Genomic DNA, 15833 nt, shown 5'->3' with positions numbered 1-15833 from the left:
CCGTAGAGGTGTATGCGTCCTTCCAAGGATATCCCTCCTCAGACCATCACTGGCCAACCACCAAACCAGTCATGCTGAATGATGTTGCAGGCAGCATTACATTCTCCAAGACATCTTTAGACCTCACATGTGCTCAGGGTGAACCTGGTCTCATTTGTGAAAAGCACAGGGCGTCAATGGCGAAACTGCCAATTTTGTATTCTATGGCAAATACCAATTGAGCTGCAAGTGAGCATAGGTCCTTCCAGAGGCCATCGGGCCCTCAGGCCACCTTCATGAAGTCTGACAGTGTGGTCAGAGACATTCACACCAGCGGCCAGGAGGAGGTCATTTTGTAGGGCTCTGGCAGGGCTCCCACTGTTTGTTGTTGCACAAAGGAGCAGATACTGGTCCTGCTGCTGGGTTAAGGACCCTCTACCATCCTGCCCAGCTCTTCTAGAGCAACTGTCTCCTGGAATCTCCAACATGCTCTTGAGACTGCGCTGGGAGACACAGCAATCCTTCTAGCAATGGAACGTTTTGGTGTGCCATTCTGGAGGAGTTGGACTACCTGTGCAACGTTTGTAGGTTCCAGGTACTGGCTTATGCTACCAGTAGTGACACTGACCCTAGCCAAATGTGAAACTACTGAAAAATCAGTCACGGAGGATAAAAATGGAAAAAGTATCATTTGCCACCATTCCTGTTTTTACAGACCTATCTCCCTTCTTCCTTTCTTGTCATAGTTTTTGGAGAAAGTGGTCTTCAAGCAAGTCTTGGACTTAACTATATCAGAACAACCTCAACTTTACCTGTATTGAGCTTTTGGTGTTTCCACCACAAAGCACACCCAAGGACTGGGCGCTGAACGCACTAGCCAGTGTCCTAAAAGTGCTGGTTCACTGACTAGCATGAGCCCTAATGTGTCAGGAGGGAGCTAAACTCATAAGGTGTTACATATTTAAATTAGCTTCATTGACAGGCATAATCATTTTATGGGATGCAAAATGTTAAACTACAATAAAACAAAATGGACCTTTTCAAACAATCACTATAATCCTTAAATTAGCATATGCTAATTGCCCCACCCACCTCAATTGAATTAGGCTAACAGTAGGATGTGTTGGACTGGGTTATATACTAATTTATCTAACTATGACTGGGTGTATGTACTAATTTATCTAACTCTAGGATAGAAGACAAAATAGCTAATTTCCCAAAAGGAAGCATGTTTCTTAAAAAGATGCATCCATGGGTTTTAGCCTCCTTGCTAGCATGCCAGCCTCTAGGGGGCAAATTAGAAGGATTGAGTCCAGGCAAGTGCAGGGTTTAGTTACACAGTCAAAACTTCACACATAGCCTAAACGCACCCCAGTTTTTGACTCAGAATGTTTGTCAGAATGTATGACTACTTCTTTAAAATCCAACATGTCTGCCATTATTTATGCATGATTGTCTCATTATATATTTCATAATGCTGAAAGATGGCTATAGATGTCATACTATGTGCTAAAAGCAGCATAGCATTATAAATGTAGAAAAAAAGGGCATATTTTGGTGGCCAAATTTGAAGTCAAGATAGGGGCCACTAGGGGGCGCTATGTGTTGGGGTCCATTTAAATTTTTGATCACTAGGGGTAGTACTATAACTGTACCAAGTTTCGTGCTTTCTGCAAAAACTGAACGATTCAGGTAAAAATCTGGCCTTAGCCGCTGTACTACAATTCGCCAGTGTGAAAGAAAAACTCTCGCTGCTCCAGCTCACGACTGGGAACAAGGAGAGAGACGTTAATGTGTGACTTAGCTACAACAGTCCAAGGCATCGTGCATCGTGTAAATGCTGCCAATAATAGGTGCTTACCGTCTCTGCTTTCAGCTGAGAACAAAAGCGATGCGCCGACCAGTATGACTGAACTAGCCTACTCTCGTCCAACTTTTAACAAGTTGTGCTTGACGCTGAGAGCAAAGGCTATGCGCCGACCAGTATGAATGAACTGCTCTCGTGCAACTTTTAACAAGTTGTGCTTGACGCTGAGAGCAAAGGCTATGCGCCGACCAGTATGAATGAACTCTCGTACAACTTTTAACAAGTTGTGCTTGACGCGGAAAACGAGGATTCTGACTCCAGTATAAATTAACTTTTACCAGCTCGCACTTGACGTGCGCTGACCGGCCCAGCCAAACAATTAAGACTGACAATTAAGCCACTCTACACGCTGCTTCTTATCTACTTCCTAGTCCCAACCACGCCCTATAGTACCTGAGTGGAAAACCAAATAGAGGAGGTTAGCCTACAACGGACTCCCTCTGTTGGAGGGGAGTAGGTATAGATAGCCTACCTTGGTGTCAGTCTTAACACACTTCATCCGGTTACACATGCTATCCATGTGGGGTTACATGCCCACCAAGTTTTGTGTACCCCGGTCTTTCAGTGTCCCGGGAATCCCTGTTGGTGTACGTCACTAAATGTACACATAAATTATTTCATTGTAAGGCCCTCCATAAACGAAAGTACACAAAACTTGGCATGCATTCGGAGGGTGTCATAATGATCCTACACTTTTATTTTCGTGTAGTTATGACCTTGTCAGCCAGAGATATTGTGATGAAAACACCTGATTTTTTGCTTTTTAATTTTTAACTAGGTGGCGCTATACATGAAATAAGTGGTAATGGGATGGGTTGACATGCCCCCTTAAGACCAACATACATAAAAAGGTGGACCTCCTAGGCCCTACGGTTCTCGAGATATTCACAGAAAACTGTCTCCGGCCACCTACAGGCCAGTTGGTGTATAGTAACATAAATGAATTTATTGTGTGGCCCCCCATGAACGGAATTCCACAAAACTTGGCGTGCATACAGAGGGTGTCTTAATGATCCTACACTTCCAATTTCGTGCAGTTTTGACTATGTTAGGTCACAGATACCTGCGATTACAACACCTCATTTTAACTATTTTGTGTTTAACTAGGTGGCGCTATACATGAAATGAGTGGTTATGTAATGGGTTGACATGGCCCCTTGAGATCAACATACAAAAAAAAAAAGGTCCTCCTAAACCCTACGGTTCTCGAGATATTCACAGAAAACTGTGTCTGCCCTACCCTCCTTTCGGGGGGTCCAGTCCAGCGGGGGGGCTACAGATCAAAACGAATGTGGGGTTACATGCCCACCAAGTTTCGTATACCCCGGTCTTTCAGTGTCCCGGGAATCATTGACGGAAATTTTGGCCATGCGAAAAAGAAAACAAAAAAAAAAAAGAAAAAATTCTAACTAAACCTATATGACCGCCCCTTCGCTGCGCGGCGGTCATAATAAGTTAGTAAGTATAGATACTCTTTTGATCCCGTGAGGGAAATTTGGTCTCCCAATCCGTGATTTAGTGAAGCACACAGAGCACACAGTGAGGTGAAGCCCACACCAACCCGGAGCAGTGAGCTGTCTGCTACAGCGGCGCTCGGGGATCAGTGAGGGGTTAGGTGCCTTACTCAAGGGCACTTCAGCCATGGATGTGGGCATGGGAGAGCAGTGCTCAACCACTTCCCCAGCCCACATTTTTTCTACTGCTCAGGGATCAAACCGGCAAGCCCAAAGCTTGTCAAATTAAAAGATAGCTAGGCTATCATAAAAAAGTTGCATTGTTTGCATGATAAAATGTAATCAGGTAATCCCCAACAATGTAACTGTAATCTGATTGCACATTTTTTTTTATTGTAATCTGGGCTGATTATAGTTACTTGATTACTTTTGTAATCTGATTACGTAATCCAGATTACATGTAATCAGTTACTACCCAACCCTGGCTGTATCTTCCGCCACTAGCAGTAGGCTAGGCACTTACCTATAATGGCAGTGTAGCTGGGACTGACACACTTTCTCTGCTCAAAGGGCTCAATTTCATGAACAGCATCGTACTGTGCAAACCATAATCCTCATAAGATAGTGCATAGCAAAAAAGGCTTTACTGCTGCTATTAGTATAACTCTTGTAATTAGCTAATAGTAACAGGTGAATTATGTTATGTAACAGAAGTTTTTTATTGAAGTGAATTCGTTACACATTAATAGCCCTATAACCACACACACATGCACGCACACACACAAACAAATAAAAAAGACTGCAGAGACTAAATAAACCTAAACTAAGGATATGGTCACCTCATGGAGAATAGTGTCTACTAAGCACTATTTGAGGCTTTGAGGTGTAAACTTGCACTGAACCCACTCTGTCAAGGCTTAAGAATCACATTGGCCTGACCTGCCAAAGCCCCCCTGGCTTTAAAGTACCTCTTGGCCTTGGATGTGAACTTTGACCTTGTTCAGTCTGGTGCCTAACTGGAATGTCAGCAGCCTTGAAAAGCATCTGGCTGAAAGCTTTGACCCCTTTAAGCAGTTTTAAAGGGCTCAAAGGGGACCAGTGGACTCCTTTGTTTTGGTGCACATGTTGTCAGTGTGAGTATTTGGGGTGTGAACAAGTGCATGTCCACGAATAGCAATGTGGCAATTGAAATGATAGAAATGTTGCTGGTGCAAATGATCTTACATCTCTGAGATACATGGACGGGTTTGTCATGCATAACCCCTCCTTCATAAAGAGGTTTTCAGGAGGCACCCCCTCTGAAAACTATGATCCTCCCTCTCTTCCCAGCTTGTGAGTGGTGTGCTGAATGCCTGGCCCCTTCCCCCCTGGTGCGTGTGTGTGTGTGTGTGTGTGTGTGTGTGTGTGTGTGTGTGTGTGTGTGTGTGTGTGTGTGTGTTTTCTTTTGCCTTATATAACAGCGTGTTGTGGACTGAGATGATTAGACTGCATTTCAAGTGGTGAGTCTCTCTCTCTCTCTCTCTCTCGTCCACTCTCCTTCTCATTTAACTTCTCCCATTCATACTCATGTTCTCTCTCTCTGCTTGAAACGCAAGGGAAGCACACATCAGATTATAGGCACAGCAACATCGGCAGTTTCAGAGTTTTATCTTTTAGCTGTTGTTTATCTTTGATTTTAGAAGGATTTCCCCCCACATATATTGCATTAGAAATACAAGATGAATGGTCAAGCGGATGATCTCAACAACTCTCATGGAGATTTCATGTTCACGTCGGAGTCAGTCGGAGAGGGCCATCCAGGTAAGAGTGCTCACACCTGCGCACCTGGTACATTTAAACACTGCCTGCTTTGCACAGCTCTCAAGTTTGAAGGATTATTGATTTGCACATTTCATTTCTTCTGCAGATTCTGCCTCTAAGAACTCAGTCATGTAAATGTTTTACTTTATCAAAACCTTTCTGTCTTTCGTTTTGTTTTTCCATTCAACGATTGCAATTTTGTTTTTTTGTTTATTGTCATGTTAATATAGTTGTTAAGATTAGAAGATATAAAAGTTAAGATGTTTTCATTTAGGTGTAAAGATATGCGACATGTGCTCCAGTTCCCGTCTGTGTGATTGCAGGACTTTAATCTGATCTTTGATCTGTTTAGCTCACCTCCATGTGTGAGCTATTTATTGATAGCAAAATACCATGTGTACAGTCGCCGTGTCTCCTAGTATAGTTTCCCAGCCCCTGACCTGCTATGCATTTGCCAGTGTGCTACCCCACTGTTTGGCTCAGTTACAGACAGATTCACTACAGCAACACAGTTTGTAAATAACCGTTCACTGCACACCCAACCACTGCTTATGAAGATACATCCTCTCTCTCTCTCTCTCTCTCTCTCTCTCTCTCTCTCTCTTGCTCTCTTTCTCTCACTCTTATTACTACTACTAGGTCAGTTGAAAATATCTTTTCTGAGGACACCACACTCTGGTCTAACCATAAGAGGCTCTGGAAAATATTGCATGAGAACTTGGTGACATCACACTAACTTGAAATGTTTACAGAGCTTACCATCTCAAATGACATCTTAAAGAATGCTTAATGTAAAGAGGGCTAAAAAATTTTAGGCTTATAACGCATGGACTTTTTTAACGTTTATGTTTATGTTAATGTTTGTCTGTTTAACAGCCATTGAAGGAGCTTTATTCCTGAAACGCACCAAATTGATACATTCTCTCTGTTTACGTCCTAACTGAGGTGCTGCTTATCTTACAGACGTTTTCACTTCACTATGGATCATAATCTTATATAACAAAATATTCAATAGCATTTAGGGTGCGTTTGCGTCCTGTGTTTTTTGGATTCCAGAGGGATCCTGATTTGAATCTGGCCCTGGGGCTAAAACTGAGGTGCACTAGTGAACTTCCTCTAGGAAATGAAAGCACTCTCCTACAAAGGCATAGACTCTCAAAGTCCTTCACGTGTTGTAGGGGACTCATATCATCAATACTGCCACCCACTGTAATATGCTAAAAAGATGCATTAGGCCTATAGAAAGTAGATGTAGTGTGCTGATATCATGGTGTAAAAGCTTTATACATTTTTGTGGGATTTCAGACCCGGAGCTGAAAATTCCACAGAAAACACCTCTGGTGGATAGTGGGATATTATATTTTCATTTTTCACATCACCACATACCATCAAAATGACTTTGAGTTTGAAAATGTTTTAACAGCTGGTATAACAGCTACATATATTGCAAAATTATGCTGCTTCATGTTGCTTTACCACGGATAAGTGTTGAATAAACTCCTGTTTGTGAGAAATGCTAACATGGAGATTGTGTATCCAGATAAGATCTGTGACCAAATCAGTGATGCTGTGTTGGATGCTCACTTGAAGCAGGACCCTGATGCCAAGGTGGCCTGTGGTAAGATTTTTAGGTTTATGTTATGCAGACACTTCTCTCCAATATAATATATTTTTATGGTATTTATCAAAGGCATTACACATATTTAATAGTTTCATAATATCTTACTCAAACACAAAAGTAAGCACAAAACACTGAGCACTTATACTATTTCATATAGCATACGGTCTTACTTATATAACACATGTTATACAGTCTTACCTCATATACATGATTTTATATTACTAATGTCTCACTCATTCCATGTTACATGCATTACATACAATAGAGTTTAACCTCCTCTTATTAGAGTTTGTCCACCATTCAAAAGTGTTTATTCACTAATTGAAATTTTTAACATTCAAAAATCACACTTTGTTATCCACATTCACAATATGTACACTTTTTAACACTCTAGGAACCATTTAATACCACTGGTACTGTTATAAACATTGGACAATCCTCCACCATCATCAAACATGTTCTGAATGCCGTTTTAAAAAATCTGATACCGCATGGTGCAGTCCACTTTACCGTGATCACAGAATTCATAGTTTACCCACCTCTTATTTTACCACTACACCCCTGGTTACACAGTCTCAGTCATTTTTATGTCAAATGCATCATACAGTAGTACTTAGGTCTACTTCATATTAAATGCATTATATAGTCAGAGCTACTTCCATATTACTGTTGTACAGACAGTCCTAGTGAGGCTTGGGTTTGCTTCCTGCAGAGACGGTGTGTAAGACAGGCATGGTGCTTCTCTGTGGCGAGATCACCTCACGGGCCAACGTAGATTATCAGCAGGTGGTGAGAAACACCATCAAGCACATCGGCTACGACAACTCAGACAAAGGTGTGTGTGTGTGTGTGTGTGTGTGTGTGTGTGTGTGTGTGTATGTGTGTGTGTTTGTGTGTGTGTGTGTGTGTGTGTTTTTTAGTATATTAGTATAATGATAAATTATGATAACTTATCGATCTATGTGATATCCCTTATCTGAAGCAGTATAAGTAGGCCTACAGCAGTCATTATGCAAAAAATGACCTTGACAGCGATAATGTTTGGTCGTAGGGTTTGACTACAAGACATGTAACGTCCTTGTGGCCCTGGAGCAACAGTCTCCGGACATTGCCCAGGGAGTCCACATTGACCGCATGGAGGAGGACATTGGAGCAGGAGACCAGGTAAACAACTCGTCATGACAACTGGAGTCCACATATAGTGCAAAAAGATTGAGACACATTTGACCCATCATGAGTATCCCAAACTAAATACCATGAAATCATTTTTGTGTTTTTTATTGTACAGAATCAATTCAACGAGTTTTAATTTTAAAATGAAAGTGTGTGTGTGTGTGTGTGTGTGTGTGTGCAGGGCCTGATGTTTGGGTACGCCACGGACGAGACAGAGGAGTGCATGCCCCTCACCATCGTCCTTGCCCACAAACTCAACGCCAAGATGGCTGAACTCCGACGTAACGGCACCGTGCCCTGGCTCCGTCCTGACTCCAAGACGCAGGTGGGACGTCACCAGGGGTTTGGGTGTCTGTGTGGGGTGTCATGGTGGAAACAGGGCTGGGAGCGAGGGGAACTGGACAAAGAGAGAAATGCTATAAATGGGTGTGTATACATGACAAGCACACACCCCCCCATCTTGAGGACTGGAATCAAAATAAAAACATAGCCTAGATATGACACACACACACACACACACACACACACACACACACACACACACACATACACACACACACACACACACAATCACATGCACACACACACACACACACACAAACACACACACACACACACACACACACACACACACACACACACAGACACACACAATCACATGCACACACACACACACACACACACACACACACACACACACACACACACACACACACACACACACACACACACACACAGCTGCCTTGTGAGCTGGAATCACAGTGAAAACATTGCCTATATATGATACACACACACACACACGCACACATGCTATCTTCTTGCGCCCAAACACACAGACACACACACACACTCACACACACACACATACTCAACACAGACACACATTCATGCAAACACAAAAGCAAACAACCAGAAGTGTGTTCAAATTCCTTGAATAGAAGCAAACATTTGCAGCGAACATTTTTTGTCTAAACAGATCATTTGAACGATTTTGCATTCCATCAGTAACCCTCTGTCCACTTCCCCTGTTCACAGAACACTACTTCCTTGTTTACGAGTGTTTGCAAATTTTCACAGAAAACTGTGAATGGAAACTCGTTTGTGAACATTCACCTATGTATGCATACTGTATGTTCGCCTAATGCATATGTTTGAACATTGCTGTCGCTAGTTGAAGAAATTTGGTAACATTGAATAGCGTCAGTGCCTTGTTGTCAAACATTGGACTACTTGTGATAAATAGCCTACTTTATGAATTAGCACTCAAAAAGTATTATCAAATTCTAAAGTTCATGATTTGTTCAATGTTTATTCATGATTTATTCATGCTTTATCTAGTCTCTTTATTGGTGTTAGCTTCAGGATCAACAAACATTATGTAATATTAAAGCCTTTAGACTTTACCTCAGTATAATCATTAATTGCATTGTGGGAATGCTGATTGTGTTGAGGGAAACTTAGTGCAAAGAGTTATGGGAGGGTCTGTACAGTAGCCCAGGCTTAAATTTCAAATATTGACCTAGAGATGAGCACATGGCCTGGAGGCTTTCCACCAGCTCTTATTACTCCAGAGGGGGCGCAGATACATTTTTTTTACGAGATAGGATACACACCCATCTCACACCCATGACACTTCCCACTCAAATACCCTAGTCTCTATTTAGATCCTCCAGGGGTTTTGGAGAACTCTGAGGGAGTCCTAGTCAGACTTTAGAGTCTTTATAGAGTCAGCTAATTTACTAATTTGCTGCGGAAAAGTACACACAATCATGCAGGAGTTTAGTCTAGGGTTATGGTAATTGGTGACTGTGGTCATCTATATTTGTGACTAAAGTGAGCACCATAAAGAACGACGTCAGCGGCCATTTTCACACTTCCTTGTATTAGCGAAAGTAGCTACCATAGCATTGGTCATTGAAATGAATGGAGGTGAGTTGAGCTCAAATACCAACAGCCTTTCAGTTTAATTGTGGACTCCATGTTGAACCAGTGATATGTCACTCTCTCCACATCTATAACTCCAGTCCATGGTCTTGGGGGGTGGGGGTGACCCCAATGTCCACCTGTTCCCCCTTCACCACTCCCTGCCCTTTGGGTTGGCTTGTGTGCCCCAGTTTGGCCTTGTTTGGAAACCCAAACCTCTGGAAGTCTATTTTGGAGATGCGTAGTGATCAGAAACGCGAACTTAAGACTGGTCTCGTGGCATGCTGGCATGGATCCTTGTCAAAGAGTGGGTGATTCATGACAGAATGTTCAGCGTAACACTGGGAACACTGGATGCATGCACTGCAGTATTGATACACTGATGCTATCTAAGAATAGGCTCCCAGTGTCCACACTGCTGTCCATACGGGAGCGCACCTATGTTCCCCGGGTCCTATGTTCCCCGCTTTGTATGGGACCGGGGAACATAGAACCCTTTTGTAAAACACTAACCATAACCCTGAGCGGGGAACATAGGACCCGGGGAACATAGGGATGACCCTGTCCATACTGACTAGCAGCTAGCTAGTTGAGGGTTTCAGAAAGATCTATATATCTCTATATCTGTCTCCCTCTATCTATCTATCTATCTATCTATCTATCTATCTAGCTTATTTTATTTTATTTATTTTATTTATATAACAGGGACAGTGCACAGTGTATAACTGAACCAGATTATAGCACATATGCTAATTTTCTATCTATCTATCTATCTATCTATCTATCTATCTATCTATATTCTCCTTTCACATTTGCCCATTTCCTGTCTGTTGTCTAGGTGACTGTCCACTACACCCAGCAGAAAGGTGCTCTGATCCCACGCCGCGTCCACACTGTGGTCATCTCCGTGCAGCACGACGACTTTGTGTCTCTGGAGGAGCAGAAGGAGATCCTCATGGAGAAGGTCATCAAGGAAGTGGTGCCGGACAAGTACCTGGACGAGCACACAATCTACCACCTGCAGCCTAGTGGCAGGTTTGTCATCGGAGGGCCACAGGTAAGGCTTCGCAGGTATGGATGAGCACACCCTTAGTAAAGAAAAAGCCAAGAAGGTCTCGCACACAGAGGGCCATTTATATTTTTATGTCTAGGTAAAGGCATAGTAACGTGCTGTTAGTCACCTGTCTACAGGTATACAGGCTTACCTTTTCTTGGGTCACAGTAGACCAGTCTCTCAAACTCAGGACTGAGCCATACACAATTCTAGGCAATCAACAACTGGTTTTAAGATCACGGAAGGGAGGTATGAAATTTAATTGCCTGTTAATGCACACATTAACCTTAAGCCTAAGCTCAAGGCCTTTCAGCTATGAGAAGAATGAACCAGTAATAGCCAAATAAAGTAAAGTACATTAAAGACTAAAATGACTAAAAGAATAAAAAGAACACAAAACACACAAATAAAAGCATTGTGGAAGTAGCTCTGGTTGTGTGTGTATGTCTATATAAAGACCATATGGTCAAGTGTTTTAGTTTCAATGGATGTACATATTTATTCTATTTTCTAACTCACTCATTTCTCTACTTATGTTCCCAACAGGGTGATGCTGGAGTGACTGGCCGTAAGATCATAGTGGACACATATGGGGGCTGGGGGGCACACGGCGGCGGCGCCTTCTCTGGGAAGGACTACACCAAGGTGGACCGCTCCGCTGCCTACGCAGCCCGATGGGTGGCCAAGTCCCTGGTCAAGGCCCAGCTCTGCAAGCGGGTTCTAGTCCAGGTGAGAGAACCACAGACATTATGGAACAGAACTCACACCTCATACCTCCTTTTTACAGTGTAACTACATTCAGTTATGCAGTTACACCCTGACTGCTGCCTGTTGAGCATTTATATGTGAACAATTGAAATCATTATCATAAAACGTGGTACATTATCAGTATTGTCAGTGGAGTATCAAACTTTTATGGCAAATGCAACTGGTAGGGCAAAGTGTTAACAACACTAAGATCACAGATTTGATTGGGGCAGCCGTAGCCTACTGGTTAGCGCTTTGGACTTGCAACCGGAGGATTGCCGGTTCGAATTCCGACCAGTAGGCAAGGCACCTAACCTTTGTTGTTGCAGGCAGCTCACTGCGCCGAGATTAGTGTGTGCTTCACCTCACTGTGTGTTCACTGTGTGCTGAGTGTGTTTCACTAATTCATGGATTGGAATAACAGGATACTTATACTTACTTATACTTGTACCCTGTATCTTATCTGTGTGTACTGTAAGGCACTGTGCTGCAGTGTAAGTCACATTGAGTATAAGGCTATGCTTGATCAATACATGCAATGTAATGTGTTTTGTTTTGTTTTGTTTTGTTTTGTTTTGTTTGTTTGTTTGTTTCTCGTGTAGGTGGCGTACGCCATCGGTGTGGCACACCCGCTCTCCATATCCCTCTTCACCTACGGCTCCTCGCAGATGTCTGAGAAGGAGCTGCTGCAGATCGTCAAGAAGAACTTTGACCTACGACCTGGGGTCATTGTCAGGTGAGATGGGGTCACAACTTATGGGGGGCCTGACTTGTTCAGTCTTATGGGGTTTCAGATATGATATCTGTTACTTGTCTGATAAAATGTAATTGTCTGATACAATTTAATTTCATTGTAATTGTTGTTGTGTCAGTATACAGCCCTGACAATCATACAAATGTCTTATCTTGAATATAAAGCATCTACTGAATTAATAAATGTAAATATATATTCTATAATAATTTCTACCATACAGCTGAGCTTGAGAATGAATGCAGTGATATTTTCTCCTTCAACATCATATCATTTTGCAAGTCTGTGCAAGTTTGTGTGAGTTCCTGTACTTTGTGATTGACAGGGACCTGGATCTGAAGAGGCCCATTTACCAGCCGACGGCAGCCTACGGACACTTTGGCCGCAAAGACTTCCCGTGGGAGGTCCCCAAAAACCTGAACTTTTAAACAGAACTCTGGTGTCTGTTTGCAGACAAGCCTGCTGTGGATCAGAGTGTGCATGTGTATGTGTGTGTGTGTGTGTGTGTGTGTGTGTGTGTGTGTGTGTGTGTGTGTGTGTGTGTGTGTGTGTGTGTGTGTGTGCGTGTGCGTGTGTGTGCGTGTGTGTGGGGGGTGGGGTGTGGGTGTTAGGGGTGGGTTGGGTTTGGGTGGGTGTATCCTTCCCTGAAAACTAATCCCTCAAATATTTCAGTCACAAGACTTGAGTGGCTGTGGAGATAGTTGTAATTTATAGGCTTCGGCAACGCCTTACCTAAATATATATATCACACACACGCACGCGCGCTCGTGTGCACACACACACACACACACACACACACACACACACACACACACTCACACACGTGTGCGCACACACGCACGCACACACACACACACACACGCGCACGCTCGCATGTGCGCACATACACACACACACACACACACACACACACACACACACGCACACACACATACATACCTGTGTACGAATCTACACATATACTGTACACATACACACACACATGTACACACACACATACACACACAAGTACATGCAATGCCTCACCCACCTAATATACACATATCACACTATTCACACATCTAAACATTCGTACACACACACACACACACACACACACACACACACACACACACACACACACATACACAAGCTTACTGACACACATACAAATGCCTTATTTACTTATACACATCTTAATCACACTGATCGCTCATCCACATGCTCATACACACTCACACACACATACTCAAAACAAAACACACACCATCACATTTCCTTTTTTTGTGCTCTGTTATTTTGTGGTGCCTGCCTCATGGGTCCTTCTCTGAAGCAGCTCTCTAATATCCGAAAAAGACCAAACAGTGTAGCTCGATTCCACTCTCATCCACTGGTGATCACCGACGTCCACCTGATCACCCTGGACTGCGTTTCACTAAAACGTCTCTGGACAACCACCATAGTAGCTGAGAGAGAGAAAGAAAGAGAGAAAGAAAGAAAGAAAGAAAGAAAGAAAGAAAGAAAGAAAGAAAGAAAGAAAGAAAGAAAGAAAGAAAGAGAGCGTTGAAAACAATGCTCTCTCTCTGCTTCTACCGATGGTAGCTGTTCAACAACTCTTTTGGGAAACACACCCCTGACTGTGTTTTTATTCATTCAGTCTTGTTGAGTTACACCAAAATCTAACTACTTATTATTTTTACAGCAGTAAACCTTTTTCACATTTATCTGGTTGTTTTAAGAAAAGGGGAAAAGTCCACCAAAAAGATGTTAACTACAGACAATGCAACTTATGACCATCCTCTTTTGACAAGTCCTAAGAGTTTAACTGATTTGTCTGTTTTCTCTGAGCTTCTCCAAACATTGTCATTAATCACATGCAAACAGTGCTTGGATAATACGGAACTAATGTAAATAGTGATTTTTTTGCCAAACATTTTAGTAAATAAATCTTACTTTCATGTGATTGTGATTTTTATTCTGCTTGCACACACCCAGCATCCATCTCACTGCAACATTGTGCTAGTAGACCTTCAGTGGCTCCCCTATACTACAGACAGGAAAAAAGAATAATGTTCCCATCTCCCTAAGCGCTTCCAAAGGAACACATACCAGCGGGCTAAAGCTTTAGTCCACAGATGGGAGCCTGGATTCTTTCTTAAACCCTGCGACTGTACTTGAAAGAGCAGGAACATTCCCTCTGGTCAGTCCTGCAGAGTAAATGAGTTTGGGCCCTCTTTCACCAACTGCTCTATGTCTCCCTCTAGGGGCTGCAGTAACCACTACCCCAAAAACCTCTCGGTCATGGACAAGTCACTGTAGATGGTGACCCAGGGAACACACAGGACTGTGGAACATACTGGACTTGGGCTTGCACACATGTTTATGTAATCTACCATTTTAAAGCTTTGATGTATTGTATAGGAATATTATTCCATAAACACAATACAACCCATAATCAGTCCATTGTGAGATCTACACAATGGGTGTCTGATATTTCTTAAGAATTAGGAAGTCTGAATCAAGGCAAAATTTCACCCAAACAGGACTACTGCAACATAACTTACTGTTGTTTTATTCAGCTCATGAATGTAGAGTAATCTAGCCACAGAATCACAATCTTATAAAAATGTAATTTTAGCACATTAAAGGCAAATTGCATGTGATACATACACACACACACACACACACACACACACACACACACACACACACATGCATCTCTGTACTATGTATATACACACCCACATGTCAAACAATCACCTTAAATCACATTACATAAACTACAAACTAAGTGGTAAATAACTGCTGACGGAATATTCGTGAAAAAACAACAGAGAATGTCAGCTCTTGTGTTGACAGTAAGTGTGTATGGCTGAGACATGTGGAGCTGCAGTAGGGATTCATCTCAAACATTTGAGCGCTCCTGAGTCTATTGCTTCTTTTTCATGTGGGTGTTACAGACATTTTCAACACCTCTCTGGAGCAAGCAGTCATCCCATCACTTTTCAAAGCTGCCACCATCATACCCGTGCCAAAGAAATCATCACCATCATGCTTCAATGACTACTGTCCTGTAGCACTCACGCCCATAATCATGAAGTGCTTCGAACGGCTAGTCATGTCACACATCAAAGCCACCCTACCCCTTCCAGTTTGCATACCGAGCCAAACGATCCACGGAGGATGCAATCTGCTCTGCCCTCCATCCAGCCCTCACCCACTTGGACAATAAAGACTCATATGTGAGAATGCTGTTCATAGACTTCAGTTCAGCATTCAATACCATAATACCACAACAACTCATCAGCAAACTGGACAAGCTAGGATTCAGCACCTCCCTCTGCAACTGGCTGCTGGACTTCCTGTTGCAGAGACTACAAGCAGTACGTGTCGGGAACAACACCTCAAGCACTCTGACCCTGAGCACGGGGACCCCTCAAGGGTGTGTGCTCAGCCCCCTGCTCTTCACACGGCTAACACATGAC

General features: G+C 42.8%; 1 protein-coding gene across 1 annotated transcript; it reads left to right on the top strand.

The window, feature by feature from the left end:
• Window positions 1-5018: 5018 nt before the first annotated feature.
• LOC143138491 (S-adenosylmethionine synthase-like) lies at window positions 5019-12808 on the top strand. Its single transcript, XM_076298947.1, has 9 exons — window positions 5019-5100; window positions 6641-6718; window positions 7434-7556; window positions 7773-7885; window positions 8076-8219; window positions 10656-10874; window positions 11418-11600; window positions 12221-12354; window positions 12695-12808. The coding sequence occupies exons 1-9, from the start codon at window positions 5019-5021 to the stop codon at window positions 12795-12797; spliced, it is 1179 nt and encodes a 392-aa protein (XP_076155062.1). The 3' UTR covers window positions 12798-12808.
• The last annotated feature ends 3025 nt before the right edge of the window (window positions 12809-15833 follow it).

Source organism: Alosa pseudoharengus, unplaced genomic scaffold (assembly GCF_046254945.1).
Source record: "Alosa pseudoharengus isolate Yale_2024_CS ecotype anadromous, Long Island Sound unplaced genomic scaffold, YU_APseudo_1.1 YU_APseudo_1.1_scf_21, whole genome shotgun sequence".
Classification (NCBI taxonomy): domain Eukaryota; kingdom Metazoa; phylum Chordata; class Actinopteri; order Clupeiformes; family Clupeidae; genus Alosa; species Alosa pseudoharengus.
This window is presented reverse-complemented; position numbering and strand designations above follow the sequence as displayed.

Excerpts from the sequence above, each read along its gene's own strand:
- LOC143138491 (XM_076298947.1), top strand. The coding sequence starts at position 5,019 with ATGAATGGTCAAGCGGATGATCTCAACAACTCTCATGGAGATTTCATG. Across the intron at positions 6,719-7,433 it reads TGATGCCAAGGTGGCCTGTG|AGACGGTGTGTAAGACAGGC; the intron begins GTAAGATTTTTA and ends TGCTTCCTGCAG. Across the intron at positions 7,557-7,772 it reads CTACGACAACTCAGACAAAG|GGTTTGACTACAAGACATGT; the intron begins GTGTGTGTGTGT and ends GTTTGGTCGTAG.